This window comes from Dipodomys ordii, unplaced genomic scaffold (assembly GCF_000151885.1).
Source record: "Dipodomys ordii isolate 6190 unplaced genomic scaffold, Dord_2.0 Scaffold68, whole genome shotgun sequence".
NCBI classification, from domain to species: Eukaryota; Metazoa; Chordata; class Mammalia; order Rodentia; family Heteromyidae; genus Dipodomys; species Dipodomys ordii.
In genome coordinates, this window is record NW_012267284.1 from 1,731,907 (window position 1) to 1,759,601 (window position 27,695).

At 47.0% G+C, this 27,695-nt stretch overlaps 1 protein-coding gene across 2 annotated transcripts in view; it reads left to right on the forward strand.

The window, feature by feature from the left end:
• Sun1 (Sad1 and UNC84 domain containing 1) overlaps positions 1-27,695 on the forward strand; it is a 52,205-nt gene that overhangs the window by 10,893 nt on the left and 13,617 nt on the right. The window contains exons 2-14 of one of the 2 annotated variants that reach the window (XM_013023480.1): positions 4,871-4,967; positions 14,117-14,305; positions 16,154-16,338; positions 17,396-17,422; positions 17,524-17,700; positions 21,653-21,850; positions 22,759-22,842; positions 23,117-23,227; positions 24,423-24,521; positions 25,172-25,265; positions 25,750-25,808; positions 25,926-26,071; positions 26,399-26,638. In XM_013023480.1, the coding sequence (XP_012878934.1) occupies positions 4,891-4,967; positions 14,117-14,305; positions 16,154-16,338; positions 17,396-17,422; positions 17,524-17,700; positions 21,653-21,850; positions 22,759-22,842; positions 23,117-23,227; positions 24,423-24,521; positions 25,172-25,265; positions 25,750-25,808; positions 25,926-26,071; positions 26,399-26,638 (1,686 nt within the window). In that variant the 5' untranslated portion in view covers positions 4,871-4,890. Of the gene's footprint in view, positions 1-4,870; positions 4,968-14,116; positions 14,306-16,153; positions 16,339-17,395; positions 17,423-17,523; positions 17,701-21,652; positions 21,851-22,758; positions 22,843-23,116; positions 23,228-24,422; positions 24,522-25,171; positions 25,266-25,749; positions 25,809-25,925; positions 26,072-26,398; positions 26,639-27,695 lie in introns of those variants that run through there. The other variant, XM_013023481.1, reaches the window with a different exon arrangement.

Here is a 27,695-nt window from a genome sequence, read left to right on the forward strand (position 1 = left end):
CAGAAGTGGCGCTGTAGCTCAAGTGGTAGAGCGCTCGCCTTGAGCTGAAGAGCTGAGGGACAGCGCCCAAGCCCAGAGTTCAAGCCCCACGACCACCAAAAAAAAAAAAAAAAAAGACACAAAGTTTCCAGATGTGATGAAGCCTCAGGATTCCAGAGGCAGAGCCAATGTACAAGCTGTGCAGTGAGGGCCCCAGGCATGCCCCCAGAGGCTCATCCCTCCCCCCCCCAACCCCAATCAAAGAGATTTGGGTGTCTGCCTGGAAAAAACAACTACAACAAAAAACGACACAGGAGCTGGGAAGGTGGCTCAGTGATAGAGTGCTTGCTTTGCATGCATGAGGCCCTGATTCCTCAGCACCACATAAGCAGAGAAAGCCAAAAGTGGTGCTGTGGCCCAAGAGGTAGAGTGTGAACCTTGAGCTGAAGAGCTGAGGGACAGCGCCCAGGCCCAGAGTTCAGGCCCCATGACCGCCAAAAGAAAAAAAAAAAACAGAAACAAAAAAAGACACAAAAAGGCTAGGAATGTAGCTTAGGTAGCGTGCTTGCCTTGCCTAGCATGTGTGAAGCCCTGTGTCCGATTCCTCAGGACCACATAAACAGAAAGGGCTGGAAGTGACACTGTGGCTCAAGTGGTAGAGTGCTAGCCTTGAGCAAAAGAGCTCAGGGACAGCGTCCAGGCCCCGAGTTCAAGCCCTACAACCACCAGCAGCTCTTCTGTGGCACCAATCATTTCTGTGGCCTGTGAATGATGTTATAAATATGCAGTGGCCCTTGGAACAGAAAAGGTTCCCTTGTACCTGCTCCAGAGGCCAAGATCCAAATAAGCATCTGCCTGGAAGGGTCTTGAAAGGAGAACCCACCTGCTCATGTTGACCTGGTGTGGGGTAGAGCTCAGAGTACTCTGAGGGTTAAGGCTTGTACAGAAGGCTCTTGTTGGAGAGCTAGAGGAAGCCTGTCACAGGGGCTTGGTCTTGTGCTGAGGTGCCAAGCCATTTAAGGGGAACATGCCCTGGTCTCCCTGTGGAAGGTTCCTGGCCTACCTGCAGTGACAATGCACCACATAAATCACTGCACCAGCCACAGGGCCCAATGTGCCCTGTCTTCGGGGGTGGAAGGAAGTGCTATCCCAATTTTAAAGCTTGCCTTTTTCAGCTTTCTTTGGACAACAGATTGTGCACTGATTTTATTTCCGAGTCCTCGTTTTATTCTGTTCCTTAGCTCTGTGCCATTTGCTTGAAGCTATTTTCAACTTTATTTAGCCTGTGTGTATTGAGATTTTTTTTTTTCAGGCATTTTCTAGATTGCTAGGAGGCAACTGGGGACATTCTAAGCCGTGAGTTTGCCCCCCCACCCCCCTGAGGAGCTAGGATTATATGAGTGAGCCACTGGTACCCACCTATGGAGGATGTTTTGACCAAAGTTTTCATGGACTAAACTTTTTGCTGTTGGTGGTGGTTGTGGGGCTTGGACTCAGGGCCTGGGTACTGTCCCTGAGCCTCTTTGTGTTCAAGGCTAGTGCTCTACCACTTTAGCCACAGTGCCACTTCCAGCTTTTTCTGAGTAGTTTATTGGAGATAAGATTCTCACAGGGACTTTCTGTCTGGCCTGGCTTTGAACAGTGATCCTCAGATCACAGGCTCCTGGATAGCTAGAATTACAGGTGTGTGCCACCAGCTCCTTGGTGGACTAAACTTTGTTTTTATTCCCGCCATATAATATGGAAATAGTATTAACGGGAGAAATGGAGAATCACTTAAGAATACTCTTGACGTCTAAGTTTGAAAGATACCTCCTCAGATCTGGAAGGAAGTTTATACCTGAACAGGTTACCTCTCCTTCTCTGTCATTGATCTTGTGTTTTCTTGGCCAGTGGTCAATGCTGTCTCCCTAACTTGGAAGGCAGAGCTGTTTCTCTACTGCGGACGTTTATCTTGGCCCCATGTCTCAAGCACTCAGCTGACACCTGAGAACTTGGGCCACAGGGTGCCCTGAGCTGAGGCAGACCCAGCTCTGGTTTCTGTGTCCTGCACCAAGTTGGTCTCAAGTTAGTTGTTACCTTCCTGGAGCCCAGGACCTTCAGGAGGGGTGATTGTGAACAAGATCACACAAGTTGTAAGGCCTGGGCAGGCAGCAGGCAGGAGGAGCTGGCAGAGTGAAGAGATCAAGGCTTGAAGACAGACCTCTCTCCATGTCACCTTTGTATCAAACATCTATGGACAGTCTGGGTTGAATATTTTTCTTACTGTTCTGATAACAAATGCAGACCTTGTCTCCTCTGTGAGTCTTTCAGACTAGCTATTTGAAGAAATATCTATTTGCCAGAGCTGGCACAGGAGAAAGATTATTACTGTGTTTATTAGAGAAGAGGGAGCACATGGCACCCTCCACTATCTAGGTAGCAGCGGGGTCTGGGGATAGGAAGTCAGATGGGTGGGAGCTCAGGTGGGTCTAGGTGGAGAGAGGAAGGGGCCAGCTGTATGGCAGGAACTCCAGGATCTGAGAACTAAAGGTGGACATAATGTTTACAGTCTGCTTCACCAAGTATGTGTCATCCCCCATAGAGAAGCTCAGGTGCAGTAATGGTAAACAGGGCTGGCACAGTTAAGTGGTCAGAGAAGTCACTGGGGAAAGTAAAGCTAGCAAGTTTGCTTTAGACAGTGAGGGACTGAAGAGGACAAGAAGACGCTGTGGGGCTTGGAAAGTAGCTCAGTGGTAGAGTGCTTGCCTTGCATGCATGAGGCCCTGGGTTGGATTCCTCAGCACCACATAAGCAGAAAAAGCCGGAAGTACTACTGTGGTTCAAGTGGTAGAGTGCTAGCCTTGAGCTGAAGAGCTGAGGTCCAGCATCCAGGCCCACAGTTCAGACCCCACTACTGCCAAAAAAAAAAAAAAAAAAAGACCACTTTGTGGATGTCCCTGAATGCCAACCCAGTTACTCAGCCCAGAACTTCACGGTTGCTCAGTAAATTATTGCCAAACACAGGGCAAGCAGAACCTTTATTATCTTGCACCTGGGGCGGGGCCTGGTTCCACAGACACCCACCCGCACAACCAGAGTAGAGATTGAAACACTTCTTCATTCTCTTCTGTGCTGGTTTAGGTGTCCATTCAGGTAGAAAAAGGGAAGTACTATGTGCCTGAACATAGTTCATTTTACTGGGCAGACTTCATGGAGGTGTAGAGGAATGAACCATACCTGCGGAGGTGTGCTCTTGGCAGGGCTGGTGGGCCTGGGGTCTGAGAAGGAGTGACGCTTTCCAGGTTGTCTCCTCGTGTGGGGTTCTTTAATCTGTGGTGTTAGTAGAGGTGCTAGGCATGGTGGTGCAGACCTGCAATCCCGGCCACTCAGAAGGCGAAGGTAATCGCTTGAGTCAGGATCTGGAGGACACCCTGGATGACATTGTGAGACTTTGTCTCAAAAAGTCCAAAGAAGAGAAGAAATCAGTAGATGCAGTTTAAAACCAATTTTTTTTGAAGAAGGGTCTCCAAGACTGGCTTTAAATTTGTGATTCTCTTGCCTCTGCCTCCCAAGTACTGAGATTACAAGTATGTATTACTACACATGGCCAGAAGTTTTAGATATACACAGTGGTCTTTGTATTTACTTTTTAAAACAATCTGGGCTATTTTAAAGAAAATGAGGTGAAGTACTTTTTAGTTCCTAGAATTCAGCCACTTACACATTTTATCTATATGTGTATAAGTATATACATAAAATACATACATGGGAAGGTGGCTCAGTGGTAGAGTGCTTGCCTTGCATGCATGAGGCCCTGGGTTTGATTCCTCAGCACCATATAAGCAGAAAAAGCCAGAAGTGGCGTTGTGACTCAAGTGGTAGAGTGCTTGCCTTGAGCTGCTGAGCTGAGGGACAGTGCCCAGGCCCAGAGTTCAGGCCCCATGACTCACCAAAAATAAAAAAAGTTTAAAAAAAAATAAAATATATACATGTGTAAAGTATATATTATGGGACTACAGGTCTGCACCATTATATGTAATATGTATGCATTTTATACCCGTGTATATATATTCTAAGATGTTATTTTTAGTTTATTTTCTATGGAATTTTCAACAATAGGTTATGATTCATATTACTATTATGAAGACTTCAAAAAAGTCAAAGTATATGAGTGTGTGTGTGTGTGTGTGTGTGTGTGCACATCTGCACGTGCACGTGCACGCGCTCGCATGGATATTTTTAGCCAGAACAAAGTTAGAGTCATTCCAAAGAAACCAAGATGACAGCCTGGGAAGCAATGTGCTCACGTCCCGGTCTTTAAAAACAATCTGTGTTGGCTATGTGTGGGGGAGAAGTGTAAACAGTGCCCTGAACATTTTCATAATTCATCTGTTCATGTCTGGCTAGTTTTCTGGCTGAGGTGCTAGCCAGGAAAGAACTGCCCTGCTACCTTTTGACTCTGAAAATAAAAATAACTTCTATTTTATCCTAACAGTAAAAACCTTATTTCCAAAGATAAACAATTTCAGGTGTTTAAAACTACACTTTCAAAAGGGCTCTGAGTTACTTTTGTTATTCTTTGGAAGCACCAGTTTTTATAATAACAAGTCTTGTTTAGGATTTCTTTTTTTTTTTTTTTTTTTTTAGTCTTGGTTTTTCGTTTGGTTGGTTTTTTTGAGGTGGGTCTCACTCTGAGCTTCTGTTTTCCCAGTGCTGGTATTTACAGGTGTGCACCACCACCACACCCAGCTATCTTGTTAACTAGACTCAACAGAAGGCTGTCCTGGACTGGGGTATGAGAAAACTTGTCTCCTTTTTAAGAAAAAAAAAAAGTCAAAATCAGTGGCTGCTGTCTGTGTCACTAGAGTTCTGGTAACTCTAACCACAATCCTCTCTCTCCCCTCTGCAGCATGGTCTGAGACCGTGAACATGGACTTTTCTCGGCTGCACACGTACACCCCGCCCCAGTGTGTGCCGGAGAACACTGGCTACACCTACGCACTCAGGTGAGCTGTGGTGCTGCCCGGCCTGTGGAGGCTGTGCGCTTCCCTAGTGCACATTGCCTCCTGGGCCTTGCAGCACCTCCAGCTGCATGCTGTTCAGATGTGCAGTCTGCGACCTTCCTGTTGCATTTAGTTCTGCAGGAGTGGCAAGTTGGCATGGAGCCAGTGAGGTGGCCCCTAGAGCCCTATACCTCTGAGTCAGCTCATCCGGTGACTCTGGTTGTTAGTCACCGACAATGACTTGCCATTTGGACCACACCCAGTTACAATGGTTTGTGATCTGGATGTCAGCGTGTGGTTGTAGCTAGTGTGGGATTTCTATTGATGGCTTGGTGGGTTTTGTTTTTTGTTTTTGTTTTGGTGCTTGCTGGTCCTGGGGCTTGAACTCAGGTCCTGGGCTCTGTCCCTGAGCTTTGTTGCTCAAGGGTAGTAGTCTAACGATTGAGCCACAACAACACTTCTAGCTTTTTGCTGGTTAGTTGGAGATGAGAGAGTCTAATGGACTTTCCTGCCTGGGGTGGCTTTGAACTGTGATCCTTAGATCTTAGCCTCCTGAGTAGAGAGGGTTATAGGTGTGACCACCAGCACCCCACTAGCCTAGTGTCTCTGTGTTAGCAGAAATAATGTGAGAAGGAAAAGTATTTACCTTTTGGAAGGCCGTGGATTTGAAGCATGGCTTTGCCTTTGATCAGGCACTGTTCTGCTTTGGTCTGAGATCGAAACCTTGACATTTGCTGACCACCTGTGCCTTTGTCCTCTGCCAATAGGCATGGAAACCTGAGCCCTGTTCAGCTATGAGGTGGTGCCAAAAGGGTTAGGTTGCTAGATTGGTAAAGACCTGACTGTAGGAAGGAAACTTGGACACCTGGCAAGATGTACAAGGTGCAGGGAGGCTCGTGTCAGTTTTCATCAGCTTGGCTTCTGAAGGGGAAAATTTGTGGAAACCTGGAGAAAAGTAGGAAGTGTTTTAAGGAAATTTTTTCAATGCATTGCTTGGGTTCCATGTTTGATGATTGAGCCTCTGTATGACCCAGGTCTTGTTGCCCATGTACAGGAGTCACTTGGGTTTGTTTTGTTTGATTGATTCGGGATCTTGCTTTGTAGCCAGGCTAGCCTCAAACCTACAATCCTCCTGCTTTAGTCTCCAGGCATAAACCACCACGTCTAGCTGGCACTTTATGTGAGGAGCCTTTTACTGTGTCAACAGAACTCTTCCCTATTCATAGAAAGAGTTATTCTTAGTAAGGTCTTTTTAGCTTTTATGACCTATATTAAGTACTGTGTTAACAGATCACAAGTGTCCAGCTGTCTCCTTTGGGAAAACTACCCTGTATTTCAGGGAGACTCACAGGAGGTACAGCTTCCTTAGCTAGTCTTGAGGATGGATCTGTAAGTGTAAGTTGGGAATGGAAGAAAGCTGGGCAGGGCATGACCAGGTATAGTTAGTAAGCTAGCCTAGGGATGCACACTCTATTTAAGGGGAGTAGAAAATATCCACGGGGGCTGGGAAGGTGGCTTAGTGGTAGAGCACTTGCCTTGCATGCTCGAGGCCCTGGGTTCGATTCCTCAGCACCACATAGAAGAAAAAAAAAGCCGGAAGTGGCACTGTGGCTCATGTGGTAGAATGCTAGCCTTGAGCTGAAGAGCTGAGGGACAGTGCCCAGGCCCAGAGTTCAGGCCCCACGACCGGACCCACCCCCCCCCAAAAAAAAAATCCAAGAATTTGAATCCACAGAGCCATGTTTAAAGTATAGGATAAGCCAGGAGCTGGTGGCTCATGCCTGTAATCCTATCCGTTCAGAAGGCTGATCTGAGAATCATAATTCGAAGCCGGCCTGAACAAGAAAGTCCAAGAGACTCCTTATCACCAATTAACTACCAAAAAGCCAGAAGTTAGAGCCATGGCTTAAATGGTAGTGTGCTAGCTTTGAGTAAAAAGGCTCAGGGGTAGAGTGCTTGTTTAGCATGCATGAGGCCCTGGGTTCGATTCCTCAACACCACATACACAGAAAAAGCTGGAAGTGGGTGCTGTGGCTCAAGTAGTAGAACACTAGTCTTGAGCTGAAGGGCTGAGGGACAGTGCCCAGGCCGAGTTCAGGCCCCACGACCGACCAAAAAAACAAGCAAACAAACAAAAAAAACTAGGGATAGTCAGGCGCCGGTGGCTCATGCCTGTAATCCTCACTACTCAAAAGGCTGAGATCTGAGGATCACAGTTCAAAACAAGGCCAGGCAAGGAAAACCAGTGAGATTCTTATCTCCAATTAACCAGAAATGGCACTGTGGCTCAAATGGTAGGACGCTCACCTTGAGCTGAAGAGCTCAGGGACAGTGCCCAGGCCCAGAGTTCAAGCCCCACAACCAACCAACTAAAATAAAAAAAGAAGCTAGGGACAGCAGCGAGGCCCTGAGTTTCAAGCCCCATGCAAAACCAACAACAACAACAACAAAAGTGTAGGACAGCCAGGCGCTGATGGCTCATACCTGTAATCCTAGCTACTCAGGAGGCTGAGATCTGAGGATCCTGCACACTCAAAGCCAGCCTGGGCAGAAAAGTCCCTACTCAAGCTGGAAGTGGTGCTGTGGTTCTAGCCCCATACCCTGAGTTCAAGCCCCAGTACTGGCAAAAAAGAAAAAAATAGTATAGGACACCATGGCCAGGCCTGTGAGGTGAGAGCAGGTGGTGGCCTGCACAGCTGTGCTGGGGGTGCTGGAGAGAGGCTCAGGAGGGGGAGGGTGGGGCTGGGAGGGTGCCACTTTCATTCCTGGCAGCCCTGCCAGGGTGTGAGCTCAGAGACAGGGCTAGGAGAGTTGGGTCTAACAACAGAAAATGCGCAGCTTGGCAAAATGATGAGAGCTACAAGTCTGAGCAAGAGTGAAACTGCCACAGAGGTTGTAAGCCAGTGCATAGTGTAGCATGGAGAGCTTGAGGGGTGGTTTCTGGGATGCTGAGCTCCTGTGCTGGCTCTTCGTATTTCCAGCCTCTTCTGAGAACTCCAGTGGGGGTGGGGGAATGCTATGTGTGGATAACTTCTTACCCAGCTCAAGGCTGTCCCTACTCCTATCTGATGCCATGCAGGCCTCACCCACAATGCACTGCTCTTGTTAGCATCACAGCCGTTCCACAGTGAGCAAGTGTTTCTGCTGTCACCCACTCCGGCACACAGCAGCGCTGATGATCTCCAGGCCTGACACAAAACCCAGTGTCACACTGAAAACCAGTGCCTCACACTGCGCACAGTGTCCTAGCCAACCCATTCTTGGTTTTCAGATCCTCAAGCTCACTTTAGAGTAAGCTTTTAAATCAATCCAGGCAGGGTCCTTGCCTTGTATTTGGACATTTTCCCTTTTCCTTCCTTCCTTCCTTTCTTCCTTTCTTCCTTCCTTCCTTTCTTCCTTTCTTCCTTCCTTCCTTCCTTCCTTCCTTCCTTCCTTCCTTCCTTCCTTCCCTCCTCCCTTCCCCTCTCCCTTCCCTCCCTCTCTCCTTTCCCCTCTCCCTTCCCTCCTTTCCTTCCCTTCTTTCCTCCCCTCCTTTCCTCCTTTCCTTCTTGCCAGGCCTGGGGCTTGAACTCAAGGCCTGGGCCACTGTCTCTGAGCTTCTTTTGCTCAAGGCAAGCACTCTACTACTTGAGCACCACTTCTGGCTTTTTTTGTTCATGTGGTACTGAGGAATGGAACCCAGGGCTTCATGCATGCTAGGCAAGCACTAAACCATTAAGCTACATTCCCAGACCAATTTCTTTTATGATTCTTGACTTGTATTTCCTGTGAAGTGGTGTTAGATCTGAAAGTTTGACCATTTTTTATGTTTGAGACAGGGTCTTAACAATGAATAGCTAGGATTACAGGTGTGAGCCAATGGTGCCAGCTCCTCTTTGTTTCTGTATTGGTGTGGTTATATGACTGGTGGGTGCTGTGATGGGTATGTAGTTTCTAGCCACAGTCTCCAGGACACCTTGGTACTGGTTGTCCTTTCCCTTGTAGTGTTGGTTGCCCATGCTGTCAGCTCAACCCGTCCATGGTAAGTCCAGCTCAGCGCTCACATAATGGGTACTGCCCTGTAGATGGCCAATGCCTGTTACTGCTTTCAGAGAAGAGGTTTCTCCCAGGAGTCTGCTGGCCCTGGCTTGTTGCTGCTGCTTTTCTGGGCACAACAAGTCTCTGTCTTCTGCAACCTCTAGTGGGAGAGGAGCTACCACAGTGATTCAGGCAGACCATGTGCCACTAGAAGGCCAAGTGCAATGAGCTCCGGACACTGCCAGTTAGCCAGCCCCATAGAGCCAATTGAGCAGAGAATGGGTGGGAATGGAAGGCACCGGTAGTCATGGGAGACTGTTGATTTTTTTTGTCATGGGACCCACTGAAAATGTGTGGGCACTGGTGGTAAGAACCATAGAGAGTTGACGAGGCTGGCAATTACAAGGAAGGAAAGATCCCTGGAGAGTAGAAGGGTTTCAGAGCTTGCAGGTTGGCTGTTGTAGGACTCCTTTCCACAGGAGCTCTGTGTGTGTGTGTGTGTATGTGTGTGTGTGTGTGTGTGTGGTTGGCTGTTGTAGGACTCCTTTCCACAGGAGCTCTGTGTGTGTGTGTGTGTGTGTGTGTGTGTGTGTGTGTGTGTGTACCTGACTGCATGTGTGTGTGTGTACCTGACTGCGTGTGTGTGTACCTGACTGCGTGTGTGTTAGGAGAAGGCCGATAGTCAGGAGGAGCTCCTTCTAACTCTAGGGGACAGTTTGCCTCTATTCTATCCTGCCTTCACTGAGTTGGATGAAGCCCACCAACTTCTGTCCTCCTCAACACTAGAAAAAGTAGTTGTGCATTTAGTTGAATTCTTGTGGGGTGCTGTTGCTGCAAGCCGGGGTTCAAGGTCCCTCCGCATCCACCTCTGTTGTCCTCCCCTGGGGGAGCCACCTGGTGAGGGATTACTGGGCCTGCTGTGCAGGAGGAGTAGCTGTGACATGCCTGAACTCCCATCCCGGCAGAAGTCAGAGGTGCGTCAGATGAACAATGCAGACCATGATCCTGTTAGGCTTTGGGGTACTAGGGAGACCAAGACTAGAGGCTGGGGTGATCAGCTCTGAATCACTGATCCTCTCCTACCTTTCCCCTGTCCTTCTGCCCCTAACACAATCATGTTACCTTAATCAGGAGCTTAGTACTTCCCAGCTTGTGGTCAGAGATGTGTGATTTGTTTAGTATACGTAGTATGTCAGACTTTGTCATTGCCTATGTGTACAGATGGGTGGCTAAGGGCTTCAGAGACTTCAGTCTGTAGCTGTGCTTCTGGAGGGGAGAGTGTGGTGTGGAGCAGGGTAGCTCCCCTCGTGGTGTGCTGAAGGCATAAGCCGAGATAGTTGTACCCTCCCCAGAGGTGGGTAGCCCTCCAAAGGCATGCCCTTCCTCTAGCCAGGTCCTATTCCCTTAACTTTCCAGAACTTTCTAAATGGCACCACCAGCTAGGGACCAGGCGTTCAAACCCATGACCCTGTGGAGTGCACCTCATGCTCAGACCTGAGTATGAGGTGAGGTGTTTTCTGTTTCATTGAGGATATGTGGGCTCACACTGCTTGATGGGGATATGTCCTTTTTGACCAGTGTCGAGGTCTGTGGGAGAACCCAGCACCTGCATTTCCCTGATGAGGGAAGTGGCCGTGGGACTTTGTGATCTGGAATTGCCATCATGCTGATTCATGCCAATCGATTCTGATGTAATATAACTAATGTGAAAAAAATAATATTTGCAGACTAAAACTAATTATGTATGATGTCTACTGGACAAAAACTTTTAGATTGTATTAGATTGCATTGAAACTGGCCTGCCTGCATGTCTAGCCCAAGCCAAACAGTGCCCCTCTTGCCTACTCAAACCTCTGCGGAAGAACGGAGGGCCTTAAGTCTCCTAAGCCTGTGCTGTCAGTACTGGAGTTTGAACTCAGGGCCTAGTCACTGTCTCTTAAGTATTTTTGCTCAGACCAACACTCTACCACTTCAGCTAAAGCGCCACTTCTGGCTCTTTTGGATTCTGCCAAGGCTGGCAGTTAGAAAACTGATATTCAGATCTCAGCCTCCTGAGTAATGAGGATTATAGGCAGGAGTAGTGAGGATTATAGGCATGAGCCATCAGCACCCGGATTTCTGGAACTATTGTATTTCTATCCTGTGAAATATGTGATGCTTATGTCCTTCATTTATGCATGTGTTCTGGCCACTGCTGGTCCTCAGCCTAACCTGGCTTCCTAACTTAGCTGGTCCCATGGCCTCAGGCAGTGCTTCCAGGGTGCCACCTGGGGTCTCTCATCTCACTTGAACTAACCACAAGGTGACCTTCAAGATGCCACATACACACAAAAATAATAATAATAATAAAAGATGCCACACAATTGTTCTCCAACTCGCCTTTGCCCCCTCCCTCCCCTCAGTGTCTCCTACCAGATGTGTGCCCCTGCCCAGTTCATTTCTCCATGCCTCTTCCCTGATGGACATCACCTCTGTTGTCATTTTCACCTCTGCAGCTTCCTCCCTGGGCTGTCCATCACATCTGGACTGGAGGAGGGCTGCTGGTTGACAGCCTGGGCTCTCAGGCAGTCCACTGCCTGCACCACCTGTGTGCTGCCCAGGGGCGCATTCTGGGCTCTTGGACATTGGGTTTTGACTCAGAAAAAAACTCTGTAGTCACACAGAACATTCTTTTTTAAAAAATTTTGTTATTATAAAGGTAATATACAGGGGGATTACAATTGTATAAATCGGTAATCAGTATATTTCTTTTTGAGCACTCCTTCCCTTGCTATCACCCTTCCCTTCCCATCCCCTTGCCACAAGTTTTATACAGGATTTTGTATGATCAGAGGCACATAGGCATTGAGCCTTTGTGTCTTTTTTTCTTTTTTTTTTTTTTTTGGTGTGTGTGTGGGGGGTGCAGTCCTGGGGCTCAAACTAGGCACTGTCCCTGAGCTGCTTTTGCTCAAGGTAGCACTCTACTACTTGAGCCACAGCACCCCTTCTGGCTTTTTCTGTGTGGTACTGAGGACTTGAACCCAGGGCTTCATAAATGCTAGGCAAGTACTCTAACCACTAAGCCACATTTCCTAGTCCCTTGTGTCCCTTTTTAAAAAAATTATTATTATTTATTATTATTTGTCGGTCGTGGGGCTTGAACTCTGGGCCTGGGCACTGTCCCTCAGCTCTTCAGCTCAAGGCGAGCGCTCTACCACTTGAGCTACAGCGCCACTTCTGGTTTTCTGGTGGTTTATTGGAGATAGGAGTCTCACAGTCTCTCCTGCCCGGGCTGGCTTTGAACCGCGATCCTCAGATCTCAGCCTCCTGAGTAGCTAGGATTACAGGTGTGAGCCACCAGCGCCCGGCAAAAATTATTATTTTTTTAAATTTTTGTTGGTCATGGGTCCTGGGCGCTGGCCCTGAGCTCTTTAGCTCAAAGAGAATGTCCTACCACTTGAGCCTCAGTGCTGCTTCCAGTTTTCTGGTGGTTAATTGGAGATCAGAGTCTCACAGACTTTCCTGCCTGGGCTGGCTTTGAACCTTGATCCTCAGATTTTGTCCTCCGAGTAGCTAGGATTACAGGAGTGAGCCACCAGCGCCTGGCATGTGTCCCTTTCTTAAGAATAGCTTCCTTTTGTCTCGCTGTATGTGAATGCCTAGAGTAATTAATTTATCATGTCTGGGTATATTTTAGATCTAGCCTCCACATATGAGAGAAAATGTGTCATCTGTGTCTCTGAGCTTGGCTTACCTCACTTAACATGACTTGTTCTAGGTGCATCCATTTCTGCACATGACATAATATTCTTTCAAATGGCTGTGTAAAATTCCATTGCATTTAGGCACCACATTTTGGGGGGTCTATTCATCTATTGTAGGGCATCTGGGCTAGTTCCATTACTTGGTTATTGTGAGTAGTGCAGTAATAGACATAGATACGCAAGTGTCTTTACAATATCCTGGCTTGTGGTATCAGGGTAGATGCCCAGGAATGCTGTGCCTGGTCATAGGGAATATCTGTGGTTAGGGTTTTTTTGTTTTGTTTTGCCAGTCCTGGGGCCTGAATTCAGTGCCTAGGCATTGTCCCTGAGCTTCTTTTGCTCAAGGCTAGCACTACCACTTGAGCCATAGCACCACTTCTGGCTTTTCTTGTTTTTGTGATACTGGGGAATTGAATCCAGGGCTTCATGCATGCTAGACAAGCACTCTACCACTAGCCCCCTATGTTTAGTTTTTTGTGGAACCTCCAGGTTGCTGTCCAGAGTAGTTATACTAGTTTATATTCCCACCAGCAGTGCGATAGGGTTCCTTTTTTTTCACATCGCCGTCAGCATTTGTTGTTCAGATTCACCATGTTGGCCAATCTTAACTGGAATAAGATAAAATCTCAGGGATGTTTTGATTTGCATTTCTTTTATATTCAGGGATATTGGAGTGATATATCTATGCATCAATTTTCTAGTTCTATGGAAAATATTACAAGTCACAGACTCACTTTTGTATCTATATGGCTTTGGTGTGTTAGGCACATAGATGGCTCTGGAACTTACCTTTCTCTGTCCTCCTCATGCCCAATTGTATTAAATTTTTTTTTGGTTGGTTGTGGGGCTTGAACTCTGGGCTTGGGTGCTGTCCCTGAGCTCTTCAGCTTAAGGCGAGTGCTCTACCACTTTAGCCACAGTGCCAGTTCCAGTTTTCTGGTAGTTAATTGGAGATAAGAGTCTCATGAGCTGGCTTTGAACCATGACCCTCAGATCTCAGCCTCCTGAGTAGCTAGGATTACAGGTGTGAGCCACCAGCGCCTAGCTCCCAATTGTATTAAATTTCATGGTGTCGCCAAGTGCACTCTGATGGAGTTACCTAGAAGTGTGGGGATCCTTATGGACTTCACCTGTTATCAGGGCAAGCAGAGGCCTGTAGGGTGTCTGCAGGTGGACTGAGGGTTGGGGTGGTGAAAGTATACCCCACAGGCACCTGTTCACCAATTTTTGTGTTGCTTTACTTTTACTCTAAAGGCATCATCCAGCAGCAACATCTGTTTAAAACTCAGGTTCTCTTTAAAAGCAGGTTGCTCCTGCTTATGGTTTATTCAGTTTGGTTAAGACTTGGAGCAGCAAGAATCATTTATATCTCCCACACATTTTTCCTTCCAGTTCAAGTTATTCTTCTGATGCACTAGATTTTGAGACTGAGCACAAACTGGATCCTGTATTTGATTCTCCAAGAATGTCTCGCCGAAGTCTTCGCCTGATCACGACTGCATATAGCACTGACAGTGGCCAGGCTGTGGACACACACTCCAGCAGCGGCAGGGCTGTGATGTTCAAGGACAGAGCAGCCAGGTGAGTTCTGCACAGCTTGGTGCTGAAACGAAGCCAGGAATCTATCATGATCTCCTGGTGCTTGGGGGTGGAGAGGGGGAGGGAGGGAGAGGGAGGTGTGCGCGCCAGCTTCAGGACAAGTAAAGACTGACACTAATTCTAGAGACCTGAAGGAGGGTGCCAGGGGCTGACAACTGCAGGGTATAGCTGGTGGGCTGAGCTCCATATGCTCACAGGCAGAAGCTGCCTCACCCTGGTGATGGCCTGCACCTCAGAGTCCTACTACTGTGTGTTGAAGAGGGAAGGGGCTTGACCACCTGTAGCACAGATGACCTGATCTTAGTGGTTTGATTGTATTCCTTAGATATGCTAATTAACACAGAGACATGAATTTGATCTGTGAATGCCCATGTCCCTCTACTGCCGCTATACCAAGAAGAAGCAAAAGCTCACACAATCTGGACAGTGAGTCAAAGCATAATCTAAAAAATAAAATCAAGAACAACATTATGTTGCTCTTTTAAGAGCAGTGGTTCTCTATTAATAGAGTTCCAGCCTTGAGTTAAAAAGCTAAGGGCAAAGCTAGATGCTGGTGGCTCATGGCTGTAATCCTAGCTACTCAGGAGGCTGAGATCTGAAGATCACAGTTGGAAGCAAGCTTGGACAGAAAGTCCTCATGAAACTCTTTACCTCTAATTAATTACTCAAAGCCTGGAAGTGGCTCTGTGGCTCAAATGGTAGAGTGCGAGCCTTGAGCACAAAGAGACTTGGGGACACAGCCTGGGCCCTGAGTTCAAACCCCACGACTGCCATAAAAAAAAGCTAAGGGACTGTGCCTAGGCCCTGAATTCACATCGCACACAGGCATGCACACACACATACACCCAGTGGTGATTCTCTCCCAAATGAGGGCTGCAGGATTGCTGATACCTCGCTGGGTCATCTAGAGTATTACATACCCAAGAGTCAAGACTCAGCAAATTGGTAGTTAAGCCAATAGCCAGTGGACTCCAACATAAGTTTGGTGTGGACCTGCGCAGCTATGCTGAGGTGAACAGTTGGGGTGCACACCTGGTGACTAAGGTTCACCATCTGCCTTTCATCACTACCTTTCACCTCCACCCATCCCGAAGGCCTGGTGTCACCACTCTGTGTTCCCACACTCTGTGCTGGATAGGACACCAATCATTTCTAAAGGCTTTTCTCTTTGTCAAGTATGGCAGGTTTGAATGCAGTAGTTATTATAGATTGCTACCTACACTTGTGCTTAACACCATTCCAGTGGCTAAGAAATAGTAGGGAGTGTTGATGTGTGTGGTTGGTTACAAAAGTGGGGGGCCATTATATTAGGTCTTTTTTTTTTTTTGTCGGTCATGGGGCTTGAACTCTGGGTCTGGGTGCTGTCCCTCAGCTCTTCAGCTCTACCACTTGAGCCATAGTGCCACTTCCAGTTTTCTGGTTGTTAATTGGAGATAAGAGTCTCACAGACTTTTCTTGCCTGGGCTGGCTTTGAACCACGATCTTCAGAGCTCAGCTTCTTGAGGTAGCTAGGATTACAGGTGAGAGCTACCAGCACCTGGCTATTGGATCATTTTTATGTATAGATTATTTTAGATTTGAATGACTTTTGATTCATTCTAAAAATGACCAGAAATTATTTTGTGTTTGTAATTTTAGATGGAGTTCCTGGACTGCAGCCTAAGAATTCAATTCCTTGTGTAGATAATGCCTTATTTCATGACAGCAGGAAAGATAGTTTGCTGCAAAATGCTCTTTATTCTCTGCCACATATTGGTGTTGGTAAAACCCAATCATTTTGCAATTACTAAAAAAAGTCTGTCAATTTGTTTCTTGTTCCTTTCTTCTTAGATCAGTAAAGCAGCGCAAAAGCGCAAGCAAGCCGGCTTTTAGTATCAACCACCTGTCAGGGAAGTCTGCGTCCTCTGGCATTAGCCAGGACAGCTCTTGCAGCCTACAGAGCGCTTCAGCTCTGCGGCCTCCTGTGCTGGATGAGTCTCTGATCCGTGAGCAGACCAAAGTGGACCACTTCTGGGGTAAGTCACTGATGATGTGGATGGCCTAGTCGCCAGCATGGTTACTTCTACAATTGGTATGTGAAGAAGTAGGGTATGGCCAGGTAGTGGGTTTGCCACGGGCAAGGCAGGGCTATCTCCATGAAGGCTGTGGGCACTAATTCCATGTGCTTTCTTGTCTGCCTGACTGAACTGCATTGCTTACTTTCATGTGAAAGATTAAGTGGTGACTGTTTTCTAAATACATGGCTTTTATGATGTTTAAGATAGATAGTGTAAAGCCAGGGTGCTGGTGGCTCATACCTATAATCCTAGCTACTCAGGAGGCTGAGATCTGAGGATCGCGGTACAAAGCCAGCCTGGGCTGGATAGTCCATGAGACTCTTATCACCAATTAATCACCAGAAAACTGGAAGTGGCACTGTGGCTCAAGTGGTAGAGCACTTGCCTTGAGCTGAAGAGCTCAGGGACAGCGCCCAGGCCCAGAGATCAAGCCCCACGACTAACAAAAACAAAACAAAACAAAAAAACAGTGTAAAAACTGGCCATTAGTATTCCTGGAAAGCTCTAAGCAACATGGGAGTCAGTGTGTTTTCCAAGTCACTAAAGAATTTTGTATGGATTTGGTCTGTGGTCTGGCCAAAGGTGTCTCTAAGACTGAGCACAGGAAAAAGGGACTCATACACTTGTTGAGTTCAGTTTATGTTTTGCTTGCCCTTCTGAGGTAATTAGAAGACCCAGATTAGTTCCAGAAATTCTGTGTGCTCATTTTGGGAAACATGGTGCTGTTTTGCTCAGCTAATGAGAGCAGTTGCTAGGCGACAGATGCACACATTGCTAGTTAGAGGCTGTGCCTGCTTGCTGGTGCAGGAGAGTAGATTTACCTGTGGGCTCTCCCTGCCTTCCTGCTGCCTCTGATACCGTGTGTGCTCTGTGTGAGCTTCTCCCCACACGTGTCTCAAGTCCACAGGTAGTATCTACCTATGTCTGCAAAAATCTCACCAGTTTTAGGCATCTTAGCAATAAATCCTGCCAGGTCTTCTTCTGTCCAACAGCAAAACTTGTGTGTGTGTTTCAGGTCTTGACGATGACGGTGATCTTAAAGGTAATTGTTTTAGACCTCTTTTCTGCATGCGTTTCTGATGTTGTAGTTATATACCTGGACTTGACGCTAAATAGGTTCCTTCTACTTTTTGAAAATTTCAGGTGGAAATAAGACCACCACTCAGGGAAACGGCGACCTGGCTGTAGATGCGGCCACCCGCAACGGGTACACCTGCCCAGACTGCAGTATGCTCTCCACGCACAAAGATGCGCTCACAGCCTGTGCCACCACCCCCGGGCCCACCTCCAGGGTGTACTCCAGGGAGAAGAACCTGAAACGTAAGTTGCCCACCTTTCCAGTTAGAAAAAGACTTTGTTATAAAAGATTGGCCTCAGTATCTGCACTGTTTCTGTTTCGGACTTGAACTCATAATGAGCTTCTAGAGTTAAGAGAAATACATCTCAAATTAGCTTTACCTTAACCTTTTTCAGCTTCCACTTTTTGGAGCTAGTATTGTTGTTGTACCTAGAAGTATTTGAAATTCTACCAATTTGGACTCCAATGAGCAACACAAGATCGCTATTAGAGTGGTAAGGAGACAGTACAGTTCCTCAGATATATGCAGGCCTGCTTTTACAAAGCAGGCTAGACACCCGTAAGTCCCACAGAATGGCACCTCCACCTCTGGGCTGGTCTCTGAGGGAGGAATATTTTCTGAGTGATCAAGTTGGGAACACTTGAGCACATGTGGAGTCCTGGCACTGTCTGGGCTGGCAGCTGTCACTGCACTCAGCAGAGGCAGCTTCTGTACCCAGGCACCTCTAGGCTGACACAGAAGTCCTAATTGGTGACCTGAGTGAGCGAGGTCAGGGCTTTCCAGCTTCCTTCTGGGCCTAGAGGGAGAGGAGGTCCCTGACCCACTTCCTGTGCCAGGCATGGCTGCGACATCTCAGGATGCTTGTGGTGGGGACTCTCCACCATTCATGGCCTCTTGGCTCCAGATCACTTACACCCACATCAGGCAGCACTCTACTTGTCCTGTGTCTCTGCCCTGCTGTGCTGGGTCTGACTCGTGCTATGTCCTGGCTGCACCCAGCCGGTAATCCACTCATAGTTGTCAAAGGGCTGTGAGACATTCTAAGGGCTGAGAGCAAGGCTGAGTGTGTAGTCCTTCCTTACTGCTGATTTTGAACTGCTTACCGTATTTTTATGGCCTTTGTGGCCAAAGCTCCTGTTTTTTTCTGTGTGTGGTATTACTGACATTGTTAGCATTAAGAAGTGCAAGGGAGAAGAGGTGGCAGAGAGAATGTGGCATTCATTTCCTCCCCAGACTTGGAGGACCATGAAGTACTGGGCCAGGGTCTTTGCCATTTTACTGATAAGCAAACTGAGGTTAGCTTCTGTCACAGCCTGCTGGAAAGCCTAGGTTTTGGAGCTGAACCAGGCATTCCCCTAGGGCGTCAGGAGTACTTGCTATATGTTGATTGCCTCAGTGCTAGGCATGATACTGAGCCCCTTTCCTGAGAGGATTCATCTTTTTGTTTTTTTTTTTTAATGAGCTAGAATTCATGAAATTAACTATTATTAGTCTTCAAGTACACAGTCCAGTGGGATTTAGTGAATATACAGCGTTATGCAGCCATCATCTGAATTCTGCCTCTGTGGACCTGTAGAGCAATGTACCTTTGTGTCTTTACTTAAATACCATCAGATTCAGGCTCGGTGGTTTATACTTGTAACTCCAGCACACAGGAGGCTGGGGCAGAAGGATTGCAAGTTCAGGCTGCCATAGATGACATGGCAAGTGACCTTGACTCAAAACAACAGAAAACCCTGTATTCTTTCAGGCTACACTATAGTGAAACTAGAAATCAACAGCAAAAGAAATACAGAAAATATTCAGACACATGAAGAATGAACTATATTGTTGAATGAGCAGTAGAAGAAATAAAAAATTCTTGGAATATAATGAAAATGAAAGCGTAAGTTACCAGAACTTCTGGGATCCAGCAAAGGCAGTGCTGAGAAGGAAGTTTATGATGTCAAGTAAATAGTCTGATAGTCCACCTCAAACTCTGAGAAAAATAAGAACAAGCCAATCCCACAGTTAGCAGCCAAAAGAAATAATACAAAATAGGACAGAAGTGAATTCAGTGGCATCTTTTTTAAAAAAGAAGCCATTCAAAATTTGGTGAACAAAAAATTGTGATTCTGATTCTTTGCAAAGATAAATAAGATTGACAAACCCTTATTCCCAAATTAATGAAAATTAGAGCTAAAAAGACAGTGTCAAAACTAATACCAGTAATCCACAAGATCACTGGGAATGCCTGAAAAACTTGCATTCTTATTTAAATAAATAAAGAAGTAACACAACAAAAATAAGTCCTTACATCCTACCTGAGTCCATGTGTGGTTCTGCAGCTTATCAGAATTGAAGTGCAAGTTTAGATTAAGGCCATTCCTTTTGTTTTGTTTGGTCGGTTGTGGGGCCTGAGCTCTGGGCCTGGGCACTATCCCTCAACTCTTCAGCTCAAGGCTAGCACTCTACCACTTGAGCTACAGCGCCACTTCCAGCTTTTTTCTGCTTATGTGGTGCTGAGGAATCGAACCCAGGGCCTCATGCATGCAATGCAAGCGCTCTACCACTGAGCCACCTTCCCAAGCCCTAAGGTCGTTCCTTTTGGTGCTATCCAGTATTACATTTATGGCTTTACAGAATCAGAATTCAGTTGCTAGCTTGGGCGATTGTCTGTCTCCTGGTAGATCAGCTGCAAGTAGAGCAGATTTGGCATGACTAATAAGTGCCATTTCCTAAATCCTTCCAGTTGTCTTTATTTACCCAGCACACAGTGCTCCTCTTCCCCTCTACTTCCTTTTGGTGCTAGAAATATAGTACAAGGCTTTGCATCTACTAGGCATGAGCTCCACCCTTCAGCCACCGCCCAATGCCTGTACTCTCACCAGGCCTTCATAGTTTTGTTCTCTTAAATCTTGCCCACTTAGGCGGGCGCTAGTGGCTCATGATTGTAAACTTAGCTACTCAGGAGGCTGAGAGATCTGAGGATTGTGATTTTTTTTTTCCAAATTCTTTATTGTGATGAAGTGATTACATAATTTCCCAAATTTCACAGTATTGTGGGATAGTGATGCTTAGTTAAAGTCACAAACACATTCTAACTTTCATGGGGCAAATTGTCTATCATGGTCTATAACATTTATGAGTTCTATGAGCTTTGCAATATAGTTATTTCTTCCACATTGGGTGATATGTACATTTCTTTTGTTTTGCACTCTTTCCCTCCCTCCCATCGCTGCCATGAGCTGATGGGTCCTGCCGTTGTGTGTTTTTCCCTGATTCCCTCTAGTTCTATGTTATTAAGGATTGTGATTTGAAGCCAGCATAGACAGGAAAGTCCATGAGACTTATCTCCAGTTAACCAGCAAAAAGCCAGAAGTGGAGCTGTGGCTCTAGTGGTAGAGCTCCAGTCATGAGTGAAAAAGCACAAAAATTTCTTTGGCCTGGAAGGGAGACATAGGAAAGCCTCAGCCCCGAAGTACCTCTTGGGGCCTCATGTTCTCAGCACTCCACAGAGGTCTGTTGGATGCACAGTGAACACACAGGCCCACTTCTCTCTGCCTCATTTCAGAAGGAATATTTCCTCAAGAAAAAAAGCTATCAACTCCCCTTCCATACATTACTTAACAGGAAAAAGGACCAGAGATCCCACAGTACTGCTGGAGCTGCTGACACTGATATCCATAGATCCCCCCTCAGACCATGTGTATGGTATCTTGGGTATCTTGAAGTGTGGATAGACAGTGGTGGCCAATGGGTTTGTCCAGCACCTGGAAGGAGGCGGTGTGAGCTTCCTTTGCAGCTCCATTGTGGTCATTCACCAGGATGTTCTTCTCCTATGGTCCTTCCTCAAGACCATTTATGCAGTGCTTTGCCATTGTGCTTTTCTTTTTCTTTTTTTTGGCCGGTCGTGGGGCTTGAACTCTGGGTCTGGCCACTGTCCTGAGCTCTTCAGCTCAAGGCAAGTACTCTACCACTTGAGCCACAGCACCACTTCCAGTTTTCTGGTAGTTAATTGGAGATAAGAGTCTCACAGATGTTCCTGCCTGGGCTGGCTTTGAACTGAAATCCTCAGATCTCAGCTAGTATTACAGGCATGAGCCACCAGCGCCTGGCCATTGTGTGTTTTTTGAAATGAGTAATTGAGTCATGGCTTGTCAGGAGAAATGTAGGCTTCATGAAGAGTAACCTATGTCCACGGTTTTTAATAGGCGGTGCGTTGTTCTACATGGATAGGATTTTGTGGCTGGCCAAGTACACATCATCGTCCTTCTCATCATTCTTAGTGCAACTTTTTCACGTGGTTTTCCTGAAGCTCAGTTATGAACCAGAAAATTACAAATTGAAAAGTTATCAGTCAAAAGATTGTGAATCAGAAAGCTATGAGTCAAAAATCCATGAATCAACAGGTATTTAAAAATTGTTTTTTCTCCTTTTTCCACCAAAATATGCTTTCAAGGTGGAGAAAGCTGCTTCCTCTTCCTCACACAGCTCTGCACTCCCATGGCTGGGCAGTCAGGGGCTCAGCACTATTCTCTCTCACCTGCTTTCCCTGGGTCTTCTATAATGGGAGCCTGTGGAGTGTTAGTGTGCTTGCTGTGTGTGTGTACTTCAGTCCTCTGAAAGTGGATCAGTAGTTAGACACTTTGAATGTTTTTGAAACATGACAATAAAATCCACTTTTTTGTGTGTGCCATTCATGGGGCTTAAACTTGGGGCCTGGGCACTGTCTGTGACATTTGTGATAGTGGAGCCATAGCTCCACTTCTGGCTTTTTGGTGGTTAATTGGAGATAAGCGTATCACAGACTTTCCTGCCCCGGGCTGGCTTCAAACTGTAATCCTCAGATGTCAGCTAGAATAACAGGCATGAACCACCACTGACCTGCTAAACTTCACTTCTTAAAATTTCCCCACACTTCCTTGCACCTGAGATGTCTGGAGTAATACATTAAAAACCAGCAGGCAGAAAGTTGGGAAGATTTAAAATTTTTTATTGTTATTATAGAGGTGATGTACAAAGGGGTTACAGTTATATAAAGGTAAACTCCACTTTTGATCTTTGTTTATTGCCTTTTGAAAACAAAGCCAGTTTTCTTGAATGATGTTTAGAATCCTGTTGTTCCCAGACCCTGTTCCTCTTTGCATTACCCATTATTCTTAGCCAGGTGCGGGCTTTAAAATCTTGGTCAGACCCAAGCCCTGGCTCTGCATTGGGCTATGATGTGGGAGCCACCGGCTGGCTCCTGTGGGTCTAAGAGGAGACTGAGCTTGCCTTGCCACAGTGCGCTTCCCAAGCCTCTCTCCATGTGTTGCAGTGCATCACAGTTACTGTGGGAGCATGGCTGACAGAGAGCTTTCCAGAGAGGACGGCCACCCCAGTGTGGAAGGGATGTCCCTGTGTGAGTACCCAGCATTGCTCTGGGAGTGTTCCCACCAATGGAATGCTGCTCCACTAACCACTGGGAGTGGGCAGGCCATGGAGCTCAGGGGCCTCACTAACTGGTATGGGCTGGCAGCGCTTTGGCTTAATTCATCCTCATAAGCCAGTCACAACCAGATGCACTGGCTGTGACACTACGCGATGGAGTTTCCTAGTTTGCATCCTTTGCCCAACTGATTGATACGGTTTGCCTATTGATCTGTCATTCTTGCCCCTTGTCACCACACCCACAGGCGATGACTGTAAGGGGAAGAAGCTCCTTGGGATGCACGCAGACACCTACTCGCAGCCAGCCAGGCCACCCCTGGTGGCTGGGGTCATGGGGCGCCTCTGCGCCTCTGCAGGTTGTGCCTTGTCTCTCATTTGTTTGTCCTTACTGTGGCCTGTTACCAGCACTGTTGGTCTCAGTTAGCTTGTGTTTGCAGTTCCCATGTTGTAAACACTCAAGGACTGTCGCTGTGCTTTAATGTCCATGTTCTCTAAGTTGATCTGGAGTGAATGGATGAAAAGCCAATTCTTTAGCATGAGTGAGGTCACAAGCTGAGGAAAGGCTCAGTGCTCACTGCTCTCCACAGAGTTGCTCAGTTTCTTGTCCTGTGGTGGCGACACTGGTCCAAGAAGGCTCCATAAGAAGGTAGCACTTTCCAGGTCCCACCAGTAACCTTCCTTGTAAAGGGATGTATTTCCCATCAGCTCCCCCCACAAGCTAACCTTCAGAAGTGTCTCATAACTAGAAAGGAATTGATTTTTTAAAATCCTCTTTAATAGCATTTCTGTATATCAACCATGTTGAAATGGCTTAATAGCTTGAGGATCAACATGTAGATACACATTAATAAGAGGATAAGAGTTTTGGCAATTGCTTTTGACAAAATGAAGCAAAACTCATTTGAAAAGCAGTTTGCCAAGCAGGGTGGCATGCCTGTATTCCCAGTATTTAGGAGGCTGAGATGGGAGAATCACTTGAGCCCTGGAACTCAAGGCCACTCTGGGCTATATATTAGTGAGGCCTTGCCCAGAAAAAGAAAAGAAATGAAAAGGAAAGAAAAACAGTCTTCCACTTTATGTGCTGATATTGGATGCAGACTTCAGGGTGTTATGGTCTGTCACTCTATGGTCCCTCTCATTCTGGAAGACTCCATCCCTGGAGAACATTAGGGTCAGTTTTGCTTTGGTCTGTGAGTAGTCATTACTCACCTAGCACATGACTGCAAAGTCCATGGAATTTCAGTTTTCCCTAAAAGGCTGCATCATCTTTCTACCATGAATTCTGCCAGGACCAAGTCCCAACATTTCTGGGCAGCTCCCAGCACCCTGGGGCTCTCAAGGGTTAACTGGTTTGTACCTATGAAGTCTGCAGGCAGGAGTGAGAGAGTGAAACCCCTTAAAGAAGCAAGGGTTTCAGAAGCTAATTTCATTTAGTCTTTGCCTTAGCAAAGGGGGAGTTTGGTAGTATGTGACAGTGGTTGTATTTTCTGCTGGGCTGCTGGCACTGGCGCTCTGGCGTGAGCATCCTCTACACTCATCTTCTTACCACAGGTCACCTCATGATGCAGACGCTGCAGAAGATTGGAGCTGTAGGCTGGTTTGTGTCCCAGACACTGTGGTCGGCCCTGTTGCTGGCCATTGCTGCTCCAGGTGGATATTTTGGGTCTCTCTGTTAGCATTTGCTCCAAAGCTTTTGGCAGCTCAAGTGCCTGCAATAAGTCGCTTACCTAACCAAATAAAAGTTTCAGTTTAACCGGGGTGCCGGTGGCTCATGCCTGTAATCCTAGCTGTTCAGGAGGCTGAGATCTGAGGATCGCGGTTCAAAGCCAGCCCAGGCAGGAAAGTCCGTGAGACTCTTATCTCCAATAAACTACTAGAAAACCGGAAGTGGCACTGTGGCTCAAGCGGTAGAGTGCTCTCCTTGAGCTGAAGAGCACAGGGACAGCGCCCAAGCCCAGAGTTCAAGCCCCACGACCAACAACAACAAATTCAGTTTAGGTTCCCGCGCTTTGATCTTGCTATAACATGCTTTGTTCTTGACTAGAAACGCTAACCTCCTGATCTCTGGGCTGCATGAGCACCCTGTCTGGTGTGACAGGTTAGGTGCCAGACTGACTATTGGACTCACATAGACAAGGTGTATGATTGGGGCTTCCTGTGGTGACTCGCACCCTCACACTCTTCCTCTACTCGACTTAGCTTCGCACCCCTCCGTGTTCCCATTGTGGCCTTCACCCAGGCAGCCTCCAGAAGTGTGTTTCTGGGCACACTCACAATGCTTGCTCTGTTCTCTCTCTTAGGGAAGGCAGCCTCCAGAATGTTCTGGTGGCTAGGGGTTGGATGGTACCAGTTCGTTACTTTGATTTCTTGGCTGAATGTGTTTCTTCTTACAAGGTAAGGAACCCAATTCCTTGTCAACATGGTGTTCGAAAGAACCAGTTTTATGCTTTTACTGGAGCTATTACTAGGTTTGCATAGTATTTCATTATTTGGTATATTAAATCTTACATTAATATATCATTTTATATTTTACACAATGGAAAAGACAGCTGTCTCAGGGACCCAGCTGCAGGGTCCACAGAAGTTCAGTGCTCTCCCTAGACACCACTCCTGGCAGTGGGCAGTATCCTGGGGCATGGAGCAGGGCCTGACTGTCCTGTGGTTCCCACTTAGTGCATCGTGTACATGTGATCCTTGCATTTTGTTGGCAGGGTCTTCTGTGTGTATCAGAGAAAGACACACACCTTGAAGACAAACTATAGCTGCATGTTTTCATTTGGATGGGGGTATCTTTCATAAAATTATCAGAAGGGGAAATAGGATAGTGAAACCCACCTTTGACTTTTCGCAAGTTAAAAGACTTTCTTTTTGTTCCTAGGTGCCTTCGAAATATTTGCAAGATTTTCCTCTTGCTCCTCCCACTATTACTCCTACTAGGTGAGGAGAATTTGCCTTGGATGCTTAGATAATCAGGCTGAACATACTGGTGGCTTGGGGAAGTTGAGCGTTTCAGGAGCATTGGGGTGCCTGGCACAATGGTTCTCTCTTCTGTAGGTGCCAGCCTCTTCCTGTGGGGCCAGGGTGACTTCTTCTCTCTCCTGCCTGTGCTGAACTGGACAGCTGTGCTCCCAGCACAGAGGGTGGATGATCCCACGGATGTGCTTAAGCCTGGTTCTTCTTACCAGGACCAGCCTCTGCAGGTAACTTCGACTGGTGCCCAAGCTCTCAGTATACCTAAGGGTGTCTGCATGGGCAGTTCACCAGAATGCTGTAAAGCAGGGTTTACAACTCTCTATGTGTTCTGGAATAGCTCAAATAATATATAAGTAAATAATCTCCTTATTTGGCTAGTTCTAACTTAAAAGCATATATGACTTTGTAAAATGTAGAAAGTATGAAGAAGATGAGGTCACACAAGGCTGTCTTTTGTGCAAGATTTTGTGCCACTCTGCAGTGTCTATCCCTGCAGTCAGCACCCTGCTATAATGTTGCCTTTGTTTTCACTGAGCCCTCCTGCTTTTCTTCAGGCTTATGACCAGGCTGCGCGGTGGCGCTGGGAGAGTGACATGGGGCAGCAGGTGGCCTCTTTGTCTGCACAGTGCCACAGCCATGATGAGAAGCTCAGGGAACTGACAGTCTTACTCCAGAAACTGCAAGTGCAAGTGGACCAGAGGGGCAATGGCAGGGAGGAGCTGCTTTCCTGGGTTCAGGATGTGGTCAGGCAACACCTGCAGGACATGGAGGCTGCTGAGCCACCAGGAACTAAGGTAAGGCCCAGCAGCTCCAGGGACAGATGGAGCTTTTTGCATGCCACCTTGTGAATTTCCCCCAGCCTACATGTTAATGTTGGTAAACGTACCACGTCACTTCTCATTTAGCTGACCTGATATATAGGAGACAGAGGGAGAAGGGAGGGACTAGGGACCACCTATGCCTTCCAAGGACACGCCTCCCAGTGACCTACTTCCTCCAGCTAGGCCTGCTGCCTAGCTACAGCACTTGGTACATTTCAAGGGCCCAGTAGCCACACATACCTGGTAGCTATGAGCTGGACAGCTCAGGACAGGAAGCCACCAGGAGCTTAGGGCCAGCTATTGTGTTTGTGCACTGGACCATCTCTTTGGCTACCCTACATCCCTCTGCTGTAGCCCACTGCCAGTCTTCACTTTGTAGATCACTTCCTTCCTCCATGTCTGTGCCGTGGTCAGTCAGCATGGTGCCGTTCTTGTGCAGTGCAGCTATTGCCACCCCATTTCAAAGGGGTCTTAAGTCACCTACCTTCCCCAGAACTCTCGAAACCAGGAGTTGGCTTTTTTCATTTAGCTAATGTTCCAAATACTGCATTCATTCTGCTCATTTGAGCACAAAATGCCCATTGCCTAATCACTTTTTTTATTTTTTTGAGATAGGGTCTCACGTTGTAGCCCAGGCTAGCCTTAGCCTCCTAAGTGCAGGTATGGCCAGCGTGGCCACGCCCCCCAGCCCTAGTCACCTCTTGAGTAAGTTACTTACCTGCAGAGCGCTCAACTCTGAGCCATGTTCCCGAGTGCTCTGGGTAAGTGTCCTAGTGCTCCATCCTGGTCATACTTACAGAGGTGAGTAGCTGTGTCATGGGTCTCCATCATGGCTTGTACTTTGGAACTTTAATGATTGCAGGTGCCTAGACATCTTGGTAGTACTGATCCACTTCCTTCCCATTAGTGCCTCCTGGCATTCATTAATATTCTCTTTTTTTTTTTTTTTTTGCTGGTCGTGGGGCCTGAACTCTGGGCCTGGGCGCTGTCCCTCAGCTCTTCAGCTCAAGGCTAGTGCTCTACCACTTGA